This window comes from Nannobrachium achirus (assembly GCF_963921795.1).
Source record: "Nannobrachium achirus genome assembly, chromosome: 3".
Taxonomy (NCBI): Eukaryota; Metazoa; Chordata; class Actinopteri; order Myctophiformes; family Myctophidae; genus Nannobrachium; species Nannobrachium achirus.
In genome coordinates this window covers 23,678,252-23,691,661 of record NC_137812.1, presented here as the reverse complement: position 1 = coordinate 23,691,661, position 13,410 = coordinate 23,678,252, and the positions used below count along the sequence as shown (strand labels likewise).

At 41.1% G+C, this 13,410-nt stretch overlaps 1 protein-coding gene across 1 annotated transcript; it reads left to right on the top strand.

Moving 5' to 3' along the window:
- The first annotated feature begins 601 nt into the window (after window positions 1–601).
- LOC308281393 (scavenger receptor cysteine-rich type 1 protein M130-like) lies at window positions 602–13,321 on the top strand. The gene is made up of 11 exons (XM_080721562.1): window positions 602–642; window positions 6,162–6,255; window positions 7,693–7,722; window positions 7,807–8,106; window positions 8,557–8,862; window positions 8,957–9,274; window positions 9,793–10,098; window positions 10,193–10,492; window positions 10,685–10,990; window positions 11,079–11,378; window positions 12,169–13,321. Exons 1-11 carry the CDS (start codon window positions 619–621, stop codon window positions 13,176–13,178), a joined length of 3,294 nt encoding a protein of 1,097 aa, XP_080577688.1. The 5' UTR covers window positions 602–618; the 3' UTR covers window positions 13,179–13,321.
- Window positions 13,322–13,410: the final 89 nt, after the last annotated feature.

Here is a 13,410-nt window from a genome sequence, read left to right as displayed (position 1 = left end):
CATTATCAGAGACGGCTCCATCTACAGGGCCAACAAGACTCAGGGAACCAACAAGATCAGTCTCATCAGCAACCTGAACAGACCATCTGACATCCACATGTACCACCCCTATCGACAACCAGAGGGTCTGTACAACCTACTGTATACAACACTCAATATTACTCTTCATGCTGTTTTATTACTTCTATTTATTGTGTGTTACTTGGAAAGTGTTATATTGTTAACCTGGCATCCATAATCTGAGTGTGACGTTACAGCCAAGCTTACTTGCTTGCTTGCATCATAGGCATTTTAATCAAACCCGCGACACACTGTCAAGCTGCATCAGCAGCCTAGGTGCCTGGACCGCTACCCTAGCTCTCCAGGACGGCCCAGACTTATGATTTTGACACATTGTTGTGCTTTAGTCACAAAAAGCTTAATAAAGTACTTGTTGTAACATTTGTGTGTTCTCATATTCATTGAATGTGTGCATGTTTTCTCCACCCTGCAGTGTCTGGTCATCCATGTCAGACCAACAATGGAGGCTGCAGTAACTTGTGTCTGCTCTCACCTGGAGGAGGCTACAAGTGTCTCTGTCCCACAGACTTCTACTTGAAAGCTGACAACAAGCAGTGCATGTCCAGCTGCACTGGCAGCCAGGTGATTCACCTCAGCTTCACTTGTGTTACTCTCTATGGCCCTATTATGCACTATTATGCACAAGGGTTTCCTGAGTTCTGTCAATGGGAGACATTGGGCCATATCTCTGGAAACTCGTGTTTGGCAGTAGATGTGTTAAGTTAAGACATAAGACCGGTAATTAAGATACATAATAGGGGCCTATATGTCTCATGTCTGCTTTTGATACTAGGACAAATCTCCTAGTCGGTACAAAACCGTCTGGAGATGACGCGCTCTCTGCGAGAGTAATAAAGTCTTTTAGTTTACTGGGTGCAGGATTCAATTAAGTAACAGGAAAAAAGGGAATATCCGCACTCTCTGGAGTAGTTTCTTGTAGATTTATTAAATCATTATTTCACAGCATCTCACCGAATAGACGGACCGGTTTCGGCCGTGTGGCCTTCCTCAGCGTCTCTAAACTGAACTTCCCTGGGCGGAAGTGACATATAAAGATGAGCTGCAATCAAGTGCAGCTGAGTCTCATCAGGAAATGACATCATGTGTTTACATTCTCTTTTTTTAAAAGTTTTTAAACAGTGAGTAGAAAATAGAAAACATTACATCATGCAGTTTCCACAAAGAATCCAATAATTTCAAAAAAATAAATAAACAAATTACAAAAAGCAGTTCAGTAATAATTCCTCATTCAATCCCTTAGGAAACTCAGTATTGAGTGTATGGATCCAAAAAGCTTCCCTTTGGAGCAGCAACTGGTCTCTATCCCCACCTCTTTTTAAAGGGCTAACTGTCTCTATACCTTGAAATCTGAGAGTACAAATGTCATGTTTAGTAGTATTAAAATGCCTGGCTATCGGAGACTTTTCATCCTTGTTTCTGATGTTGCTTTTATGTTCTATAATTCTTGTTTTCAGCTCTCTTTTAGTTTTGCCAACGTAACAGAAACCACAAGGGCATTTCAATAGGTATACCACATATTTAGTCTTACAGGTTATTCTTCCTTTTACCTTGATTTTTTTACCTGTATGTGGATGTGTTATCGTCTCTCCAGTAATCATAGCATTACAGTTAGTGCAACTTTTACAAGGGAAATTTCCTGAAGGTAAAGTAGATAAAAAGTGTTTAGGTTGTATAGAGATGTCATTGTTTATTAATTTGTCACTTAGATTCTTAGCCCTCCTATTTGCAAAAATAGGGGGAGTCGGAAAAGCAGGTCCTACCTCAGGATCGCTCGACAGAATATGCCAGTGTTTCTTGACTATTTGTCTAATAGGCTGAGTCATAGGAGAAAACGTGGTAGTCATGACTATGGGCTGTTTTTTCAAAACGAAAGGTTTGGGGACAAGGAGACCTGTTCTCTCTAAGGGATTAACTTTTGACTTGCTTGTAGTTAAAATGTGTTCATTAAACCCTCTTTCTCTGAACCTACTGCACATCTCCGTAGCCTGACTTTCAAATTCAAATTCAGTGTTACAGATTCTCTTCAGTCTTAACAATTGGCTATACGGTAACCCTCTTTTCAAACCAGCAGGGTGATAACTGGAAAAGTGTAGATAGTTATTACGGTCAGTTTTCTTCCTGTACACCGTAGTTTGGATACCTGTAGTCGATTTTTTAACACACACATCTAGGAAAGGCACAGTTTCTTGACTGGCTTCCAGAGTAAATTTTATAGAAGGTAACCTTGAATTAATATAAACCATGAACTCGTTCAGCATCTCAGCCGAACCATCAAACACAAAGAAAATGTCATCAATGTACCTACACCAGCCTTTTATATGGGCTCTATAAGGGTTATCTTTATACACATAATCTTCTTCAAATTTCCCCATGAAAAGATTTGCATAATTGGGAGAAAACGGACTTCCCATTGAAACACCTTGTTGTTGGAGATAAAACTCATTCTCAAATTTAAAATAATTCTTTGTAAGGACCACATTGGCCAGGTCAATAATAAAATCAGTAGGTGGAGACTGAGTCTCTCGTTTCTCCATGTAATATCTGAGGGCTTCTAAACCTTCTTGATGAGGCACATTTGTATAAAGGCTGGTAACGTCCATCGTACATATAAACTCTGCATCTGAAATAGTTCCAATAGATTCCAATTTATTTAAAAAGTCAGAAGTATCTTTTGTATAGGAGGGTAACTTGATCACTGAATCTTTGATATGAAAATCGATATACTGAGAAATAGGTTCAGTCAATGATCCGATCCCTGCCACTATGGGGCGCCCTGGGACCGGTGGCACACAGCTCTTGTGTATTTTGGGCAAAGTATATAAAATGGGTCGCACTGGGTGTTCCTTTAGCATAAATTTGTATTCATCTTTAGATATAATTTGGTCAGATAAAGCTTTGTCTAGCATAGTCTTAATTTCTTGAGAGAAACGAATAGTGGGATCACAGGTTAACATCATATAATGCACAGTATTGCTCAATTGTCTGTTTATTTCCACAATATAAGATGCTCGGTCTTGCAAAACAATTGCACCCCCTTTGTCTGCTTTACGAATCACTATGGATTGATCATTAGAAAGATCTTTTAAGGCTAACGTCTCTTGAGATGACAAGTTAGAATGACAGTGATTGGTAGAGTCTAAAGGCGAGAGTAAAGAAAACACATCTTGGTCAACCAACCTACAGAAAGTATTGACAGAAGCGTTAAATACATGGGGAACAAATTTACTCTTGGGTTTAAATGTCTTAATCACATCTCTGGTCGGTTCTTCTGTTCTCCCCAGTTGAGGAGAGAGAGGTGGGTTAGTAGTAGTATTACCCTTGTTGAAAAATGCTTTCAGTTTCAAAGTTCTGAAGAATTTAAACAGTTCCACCTTAGTATTGAAAGGATCCGCCTTTTTAGACGGCACGAATGATAAACCTTTAGAAAGGACTGTCAATTCATTAGGGTTCAACTGTCTACTAGACAAATTGATTACGTTGGAAAAGTCTTCTTCTGTGTTGGCTTTCTTGACCCGCGTACGTCCCTTACCTCCCCGTCGCGTTGGTCTCTGTTTAAATTCTTCAGAACTTTGAAACTGAAAGCATTTTTCAACAAGGGTAATACTACTACTAACCCACCTCTCTCTCCTCAACTGGGGAGAACAGAAGAACCGACCAGAGATGTGATTAAGACATTTAAACCCAAGAGTAAATTTGTTCCCCATGTATTTAACGCTTCTGTCAATACTTTCTGTAGGTTGGTTGACCAAGATGTGTTTTCTTTACTCTCGCCTTTAGACTCTACCAATCACTGTCATTCTAACTTGTCATCTCAAGAGACGTTAGCCTTAAAAGATCTTTCTAATGATCAATCCATAGTGATTCGTAAAGCAGACAAAGGGGGTGCAATTGTTTTGCAAGACCGACCATCTTATATTGTGTAAATAAACAGACAATTGAGCAATACTGTGCATTATATGATGTTAACCTGTGATCCCACTATTCGTTTCTCTCAAGAAATTAAGACTATGCTAGACAAAGCTTTATCTGACCAAATTATATCTAAAGATGAATACAAATTTATGCTAAAGGAACACCCAGTGCGACCCATTTTATATACTTTGCCCAAAATACACAAGAGCTGTGTGCCACCGGTCCCAGGGCGCCCCATAGTGGCAGGGATCGGATCATTGACTGAACCTATTTCTCAGTATATCGATTTTCATATCAAAGATTCAGTGATCAAGTTACCCTCCTATACAAAAGATACTTCTGACTTTTTAAATAAATTGGAATCTATTGGAACTATTTCAGATGCAGAGTTTATATGTACGATGGACGTTACCAGCCTTTATACAAATGTGCCTCATCAAGAAGGTTTAGAAGCCCTCAGATATTACATGGAGAAACGAGAGACTCAGTCTCCACCTACTGATTTTATTATTGACCTGGCCAATGTGGTCCTTACAAAGAATTATTTTAAATTTGAGAATGAGTTTTATCTCCAACAACAAGGTGTTTCAATGGGAAGTCCGTTTTCTCCCAATTATGCAAATCTTTTCATGGGGAAATTTGAAGAAGATTATGTGTATAAAGATAACCCTTATAGAGCCCATATAAAAGGCTGGTGTAGGTACATTGATGACATTTTCTTTGTGTTTGATGGTTCGGCTGAGATGCTGAACGAGTTCATGGTTTATATTAATTCAAGGTTACCTTCTATAAAATTTACTCTGGAAGCCAGTCAAGAAACTGTGCCTTTCCTAGATGTGTGTGTTAAAAAAATCGACTACAGGTATCCAAACTACGGTGTACAGGAAGAAAACTGACCGTAATAACTATCTACACTTTTCCAGTTATCACCCTGCTGGTTTGAAAAGAGGGTTACCGTATAGCCAATTGTTAAGACTGAAGAGAATCTGTAACACTGAATTTGAATTTGAAAGTCAGGCTACGGAGATGTGCAGTAGGTTCAGAGAAAGAGGGTTTAATGAACACATTTTAACTACAAGCAAGTCAAAAGTTAATCCCTTAGAGAGAACAGGTCTCCTTGTCCCCAAACCTTTCGTTTTGAAAAAACAGCCCATAGTCATGACTACCACGTTTTCTCCTATGACTCAGCCTATTAGACAAATAGTCAAGAAACACTGGCATATTCTGTCGAGCGATCCTGAGGTAGGACCTGCTTTTCCGACTCCCCCTATTTTTGCAAATAGGAGGGCTAAGAATCTAAGTGACAAATTAATAAACAATGACATCTCTATACAACCTAAACACTTTTTATCTACTTTACCTTCAGGAAATTTCCCTTGTAAAAGTTGCACTAACTGTAATGCTATGATTACTGGAGAGACGATAACACATCCACATACAGGTAAAAAAATCAAGGTAAAAGGAAGAATAACCTGTAAGACTAAATATGTGGTATACCTATTGAAATGCCCTTGTGGTTTCTGTTACGTTGGCAAAACTAAAAGAGAGCTGAAAACAAGAATTATAGAACATAAAAGCAACATCAGAAACAAGGATGAAAAGTCTCCGATAGCCAGGCATTTTAATACTACTAAACATGACATTTGTACTCTCAGATTTCAAGGTATAGAGACAGTTAGCCCTTTAAAAAGAGGTGGGGATAGAGACCAGTTGCTGCTCCAAAGGGAAGCTTTTTGGATCCATACACTCAATACTGAGTTTCCTAAGGGATTGAATGAGGAATTATTACTGAACTGCTTTTTGTAATTTGTTTATTTATTTTTTTGAAATTATTGGATTCTTTGTGGAAACTGCATGATGTAATGTTTTCTATTTTCTACTCACTGTTTAAAAACTTTAAAAAAAAGAGAATGTAAACACATGATGTCATTTCCTGATGAGACTCAGCTGCACTTGATTGCAGCTCATCTTTATATGTCACTTCCGCCCAGGGAAGTTCAGTTTAGAGACGCTGAGGAAGGCCACACGGCCGAAACCGGTCCGTCTATTCGGTGAGATGCTGTGAAATAATGATTTAATAAATCTACAAGAAACTACTCCAGAGAGTGCGGATATTCCCTTTTTTCCTGCTTTTGATACTAAACATAAACCTCTGTCTCTCCCTTCAGTTTGTTTGTCAGAATGACACGTGCATTCCATTCTCGTGGAAATGTGACACAGTAGATCACTGTGGGGACAGGACAGATGAACCTGCTGATTGTTGTGAGTAGAGACTGAAAATTAAATAAATATTCATGATTTATTAGTATTACTGTGTTTAAAGAGATTACAGTTATTATTTATGTGTAGGCCTACTCCACACATGTTTTATAACAATACATTTTATAATAACACATTAAAGAAAATCCCTGCATTATAATAATTATATTCTGCTTATCAAATCAAATCAAATCAAATCGAATTACAATTGCCCAAAGCGCTGTACATAGAGGCACCAATGCACAACAAAACCTGTATAACAGTCACAGGGTGTAAAGAAGAACATTTAAACAAATAAGGCGAGATAAAAAACAAGGAAAATTACCGTAAACAACATTATAAAAGCCACAGAGAATAAATGTGCTCCCACTTTTTTGTGCCTGTGAGGAGGCGGGCAGCCGCAATTTGCACCAACTGCAGGCGCCTGAGTGCCGACTGTTCAATACCCATGTATAAAGAGTTACAGTAATCTAGCCTCGATGAGATAAAAGCGTGTATGGCCATTTCCAATCGTTTAGGGGGGAGGTATGGTTTAACTTTGACTAGTAGTTAAGTGAGAAATTACTATCCAGGATGACACCAAGATTCTTGAAGCGGTGGAAGCCGCTTCCAAGGAGTGGCTTTATGTGTCCCGTTCATGTCCATATATGGTCATTCCAGTCCAGAATGAACAGGTTTTGTCTGTCCTGTACATGTGTGTCCTGTGTGTGTCCCATGTGTGTCCCGTTCATGTCCATATATGGCCATTCCAGTCCAGAATGAACAGGTTTTATCTGTCCCGTACATCCAGAATATGTGTGTAACGTCCGTCCCGGTCTGATGATTGGATGATTAAAAATGTCCAATGAGACCATACTTTGAGGATTGTTCAAGCTTCACATGACAATTCGGCCCTCCAGATAAAATCATTCATTCATTCAGAATTGGAAGAATCTATAGATCACAGAGTTCATAGCTCTAGAACACATAGAATAAAAGTTCACCGCTTCACTTCGAACCGAGGTTTGATTTTTGACTGATGGACAGATGTTGGCATTGACGGAACCGAGGATGTTGGTGGTTGGGACTGAGTTTTGACCAAAGAATATTATTTCTGGTTTACTGTCCTTTAGGTTTAAGACGTTTATGGCTATCCAGGCTTTGACTTCACTAAGGCAAATGAGTAGTGGGAGAAGGGAGTCATTTGTGTTGGCTGTGAGGGGAAGGTAGATTTGAACACTGTCTGCATAGCAATTGAAGGAGATATTGTACTTGGCGAAGATGGTACCTTGGGGAAGCATAAATTATACAACAGAAAGAGGTCGTAAATTGTATGTACCTTACATTTATGACAGCCAGCAGACAGCCAGAAAGACAGCTAGCCAGGCAGACAGACAGACAGACAGACAGTGGCTCTCTGTTACAGTGAGACTGTAACTGTATTAATATTTTTCTCCTCAGCTCTCCATAAACCAACACACAACTCAACAGGTAAACTAAGATGAAATAATTAAAACCCAGTAGAGATTATATTTTTCCTGTTCTTGGAAATGAAGTTTATTACTCTCTGTACAGATTCTGATGATGTCAGGTTGGGGGGAGGAACCAGTAACTGTAATGGTAGACTGGAGATGAAACACCAGGGAGAGTGGAGACCAGTGCTGGCTTGGTTTGATTGGAACATGATGTCATCATCTGTAGTGTGTAGACAGCTGGACTGTGGCTCTGCTGTTTCAACAGAATTTACTTCTAGTTCTACACGTGAAGCTGGATGGATGATTCCATCTACCTGTATCGGCACTGAGTCCTCACTGATGGAGTGTGGACCAGTAAAGTCTTATGACTCCACTCTCACACTGAAGGTCAACTGTTCAGGTAAAACAATGAATGCAACAATGTAAACGTTGTGTGATCATAAACATGGTTTTAAAATATACAATGTTTGTTCATTTGAAGTCCACATTTACAATTTACAGTGTAGGCATTTAGCAGTTCCTAGACATTGGCTTATCCAGAGCGATGTACATGTGAGATCGGAATAAGCAGAGTAAACAACAAACAACTGTATATAAACAAGATAAACAATCACATAGATGCATAAAGAAATGCAGAGGGAACGGTGTAGTGCCTGGTTGCATGATCTGCAGTTACTTTACACCACTGTGTGTGCAGTAGAGTCAAAATGGCCCAGTCTGTACTGGAAGGGACTACACTTTTATATTTTCCTGATCATGTGACTATAGCCAGGTCCGTTCACCTGGATTCACACATTATCTTTCTTCCTCTCAGGCTCTCTCATAATAATCTCTCTCTCTCTCTCTACAGAGTCTGTGAGGCTGGTTAATGCGACTAGTTTGTGTTCAGGCAGAGTGGAGGTGAAGTCTAATCAGTCGTGGGTCTCAGTGTGTGAAGGTGACTTTGACCAGCAGGATGCAGAGGTGGTCTGCAGAGAGATTGGCTGTGGGGTTCTTTCAGTCTCCCAGGGGACAGTCTATGGAGCAGGCAAGCCTCCAATGTGGACCGAAGAGTTCCAATGTTCAGGTAATGAGTCTGCTCTCCTGAACTGTGAAACCTCAAACTCAACTAGAAACACCACCTCACCTGACAAGGCTGTTCGACTCACCTGCTCAGGTAAAAGGCAAACCAACCTTTTGTTTGAATTCATATTTTAATATAATACATTTACTGTTATTCTTTAAATGTTTTCGCTCTCGACTCTTTACAGTGGTTGATGATATCAGGTTGGTGGGAGGAACCAGTAACTGTACTGGTACACTGGAGATGGAACACCAGGGAGAGTGGAGACCAGTGGATGGTGGGTTTCACTGGAACCTGAAGTCATCATCTGTAGTGTGTAGACAGCTGGACTGTGGCTCTGCTGTTTCAACAGAAAGGAGTTCTGGTTATACACATGAACCTGTATGGAGGATTACACCTTACTGTGCTGGTTCCGAGTCTTCACTGAGCGATTGTGTCATAATGGAGACTTCTCATATCACACGGAAAGGTCTGATTACAGGCAGACCCACAGTGATCTGTTCAGGTAACTCAACAATGACTTGAACAACGACAACAATCTTTTAATTCTCTTGTTTAATCTGTCCATCTGTCTGTCCATCTGTCTATTGACTTATTGCCCTCTGCATCTCTTTGGGTATGTGTCTTCCTGTCCATCCGTTACTCTAGCAGCGTGCATTTGTTTGTAGGGACCTGTGGATACCTTTGCTCTGCTATAAACTCTCTAGAGATATGATGATGATGATGATGATGATGATTAGTATTGTTTTTCAGTTGGTTCTATTGTTCCTCTTTATTTTATGAACTAACAACCTTTCTCCCTGTGTGTTTAGGGGTTCTCTAAATTAACTTGAATCTTATGTCTTTAAGATTTCCATTTAAATCCATAATGCACTCATGTAGTCTCTCTCTCTCTCTCTCTCTCTCTCTCTCTCTCTCTCTCTCTGTCTCTCTCTCTCTCTCTCTCTCTCTCTCTCTCTCTCTCTCTCTCTCTCTCTCTCTCTCTCTCTCTCTCTCTCTCTCTCTCTCTCTCTCTCTCTCCAGAGTCAGTGAGGTTGGTGAATGAAACTAGTTTGTGTTCAGGCAGAGTGGAGGTGAAGTCTAATCGTTCGTGGGTCTCAGTGTTTCAAGGTGACTTTGACCAGCAGGATGCAGAGGTGGTCTGTAGGGAGCTTGGCTGTGGAGCTCCTTCAGTCCTTCAGGGGGCGCTCTATGGAGATGTCAAGGCTCCAATGTGGACCGAAGAGTTCCAGTGTGCAGGTATTGAATCTTCTCTCCTGAACTGTGAAACCTCAACCTCAACTAGAAACACCAGCTTACCTGACAAGACTATTAGACTCACCTGCTCAGGTAAAAGGCAAGACACTTTTTTATTTTTTATTTTATTATTGTCATAATGAAAGTAATAATAATGTGTACTCTTTGTTCTCTTGTCTCTGTACAGAGTCTAGTGATGTCAGGTTGGTGGGAGGAACCAGTTATTGTACTGGCATATTGGAGTTGAAACACGTGGGAGAGTGGAGACCAGTGGATGGTTGGTCTGACTGGAACCTGAACTCATCATCTGTAGTGTGTAGAGAGCTGGACTGTGGCTCTGCTGTTTCAACAGAAAGGAGTTCTGGTTCTACACATAAAACGGCCTGGAGGATTACGTCTTCTTGTGTTGGGTCTGAGTCTTCGCTGAAGGAGTGTGGAAGAAAGATGTCAGCTACTTCCTTCTACTTACTGGAGGTGATCTGTTCAGGTAACAAACTGCTTTAACTATAGTAATATTTACAGTGTTTAACAAAGCCGTGGGAAACACTGTCACCTGATCAATGGAACCATCTGAGCCATGTTTTGTTTCCATTTAAGTTTAAATCATCAGCCAGTGTATGACTTGAAATCTCTCTCTCGCTCTCTCTCTCTCTATCGCTCTCTCTCTCTCTCTCTCCAGAGTCTGTGAGGTTGATAAATGGGACTAGTTTGTGTTCAGGCAGAGTGGAGGTTAAGTCTAATCAGTCGTGGGTCTCAGTGTATGAAGGTGACTTTGATCAGCAGGATGCAGAGGTGGTCTGTAGGCAGCTTGGCTGTGGGGCTCCTTCAGTCTTCCAGGGGGCGATATATGGAGAAGTGAACGCTCCAATGTGGACCGAAGAGTTCCAGTGTGCAGGTAATGAGTCTCTTCTCCTAGACTGTGGAACCTCAAACTCAACTAGAAACAACAGCTCACCTGAAAAGACTGTTCGACTCACCTGTTCAGGTAAAAGACAAACACTTTTGGGTTGGATTATTATTTCATAATGAAAGCATTATTAATTGTTACTGTTTATTCTCTTGTCTCTGTACAGAGTATGGTGATATCAGGTTGGTGGGAGGAACCAGTAACTGTATTGGTATACTGCAGATGAATCACCAAGGAGAGTGGAGACCAGTGGATGGTTGGTCTGACTGGAACCTGAAGTCATCATCTGTAGTGTGTAGACAACTGGACTGTGGCTCCGCTGTTTCAAGAGAAAGGACTTATGGCTCTACACATGAACTTGTTTGGTGGATTTCATCATCCTGTGTTGGGTCTGAGTCTTCACTAAGGGAGTGTGGAACAAAGGAATCTGGTAATTCCACTGCCAGACTGGAGGTGATATGTTCAGGTAATGGCATACAGATGTGCCATTTCAAAACTTCACACATCCTGCCATTGGCATGTCAGTAGATTTTCAGGGGATTTGCAGAACATTGAGCTTGTAGATCAGCTATTTTTGCTATTTTTAGGACCTTCTCTGACTTCAAAGTTTAAATCTAGGTGGATTCTGCATGCTTTCAATGGAAATGGAGTGGTTTCTTGACATTGGCAGGTTTCTGCAAAAATACACTCACACATTCTCCATAAAAATTAGAAAGGCAAAACGGAAAGAAACCTGTGGAAAAAATGCATTTGCAGGAAAATAGCAGAAAATACTGAAGAGTTGAAACGGCACACACAATGTAATTGCATTCTATAATCTGTCCGTACGTCCATCTGTCTATTTGCAGCCTGGTCACAGGAAAAATTGCACTGTTCCTTTTTTGAAATAGCAAGAAACATTAGCTTACTCCACATACACTGTTTGAAGGTCTTAAGAATTGGCAAGTGAAGGAGAACAAACACCGGACGCGGAGGTGGTGCGGAAGCGGCGCGTCAAAAAATACAGCCCTATTATTTTCCATGAACTAACCCACACCGGCGGCGTCAGACGCGGGTCTGCCGCCTCGCCTGCCGTGCCGATACGCCGTTGTTCTATTTTTCCAGCATTGCCGCGCGGTGAACATGTTCTCTCTTTGTTTTTGTTAGAGGGATTTCTGTGATTTTGGTTTCAAATAATTGGACATCTCTAACTTAACACAGATCTATTTTTCTCTGCGTGTGTTTATAAATCAGCCCAATTACCTGTCTTGTTACAGATCTGCTGTTTAAGCCAATCATCACCTTTGTAAACTCCATAAAGGTTTCTGAGGGCCAGCAGCAGCAGCAGCAGCTGCGGGTGATCGAGGGTTCCAGCTTCAAAATCATCTGCTCTATCCAGCCACAGTACCCAGGAGGATCCTTCCAACTCACCTTCACTGGATCCAACACGACACACTCCTACACCCAGCCAGCTGTCAATCACTTTGACAACTTACTGTTTCCTGCTGCAGACCCCACTGGATCCAACCCAACACACAATCCAACTGAATCCAACCCAACGCACAACCCCACTAGATTCAACCCAACGCACAACCCCACTAGATTCAACCCAACGCACAACCCCACTAGATTCAACCCAACGCACAACCCCACTAGATTCAACCCAACGCACAACCCCACTGAATCCAACCCAACACACAACCCCACTAGATTCAACCCAACGCACAACCCCACTGAATCCAACCCAACGCACAACCCCACTGAATCCAACCCAACGCACAACCCCACTGAATCCAACCCAACACACAACCCCACTGAATCCAACCCAACACACAACCCCACTGAATCCAACCCAACACACAACCCCACTGGATCCCACACTACACAAAGCCCCAATGAATCCCACACAACACAAAGCCCCACTGAATCCCACACAACTCATGGATTCAATTACACAACACAAAACTACACCCAGACAGCTGCCAATCACTCTGACGCCTTCTTGTTTCCTGCAGAAGATCACACACAGCAAGGGAACTACAGCACATCCTACACGACAACACACAACCGCATCCAGCCAGCTGTCAGTCACTCTGACAACTCCCTGTTTGCCAACTTCCTCTTTCCTGCAGCAAACCACACCCACCACGGAAACTACAGCTGTACTTATCACATTTATGTTTTTAATCATAACTTCTCCTCTAAGAGCGAGGTCCTCTCTATCACTGTCACAGGTATGGACTCTTCAATTCATAATATGAAACTCAATCAAACACTTATGACATGAAATAAGAAATGTTTAGCATAGTCCTATCAAATGCAGAATAACATGATGTTTGATGTTCTAACATCTCTCACAGCTTCTCATCTGACACCCAACATCATCAAATGTATAGTCATAGTGCTGGTGCTGTTGATTGTAATAATCTATGGTCTCTATCGTCTCTGGAAGGTAATTACACATATTTATTCGATATAAGACTAGAAGGGAAATGAAGCAGTTACACGGTTTTGTATTT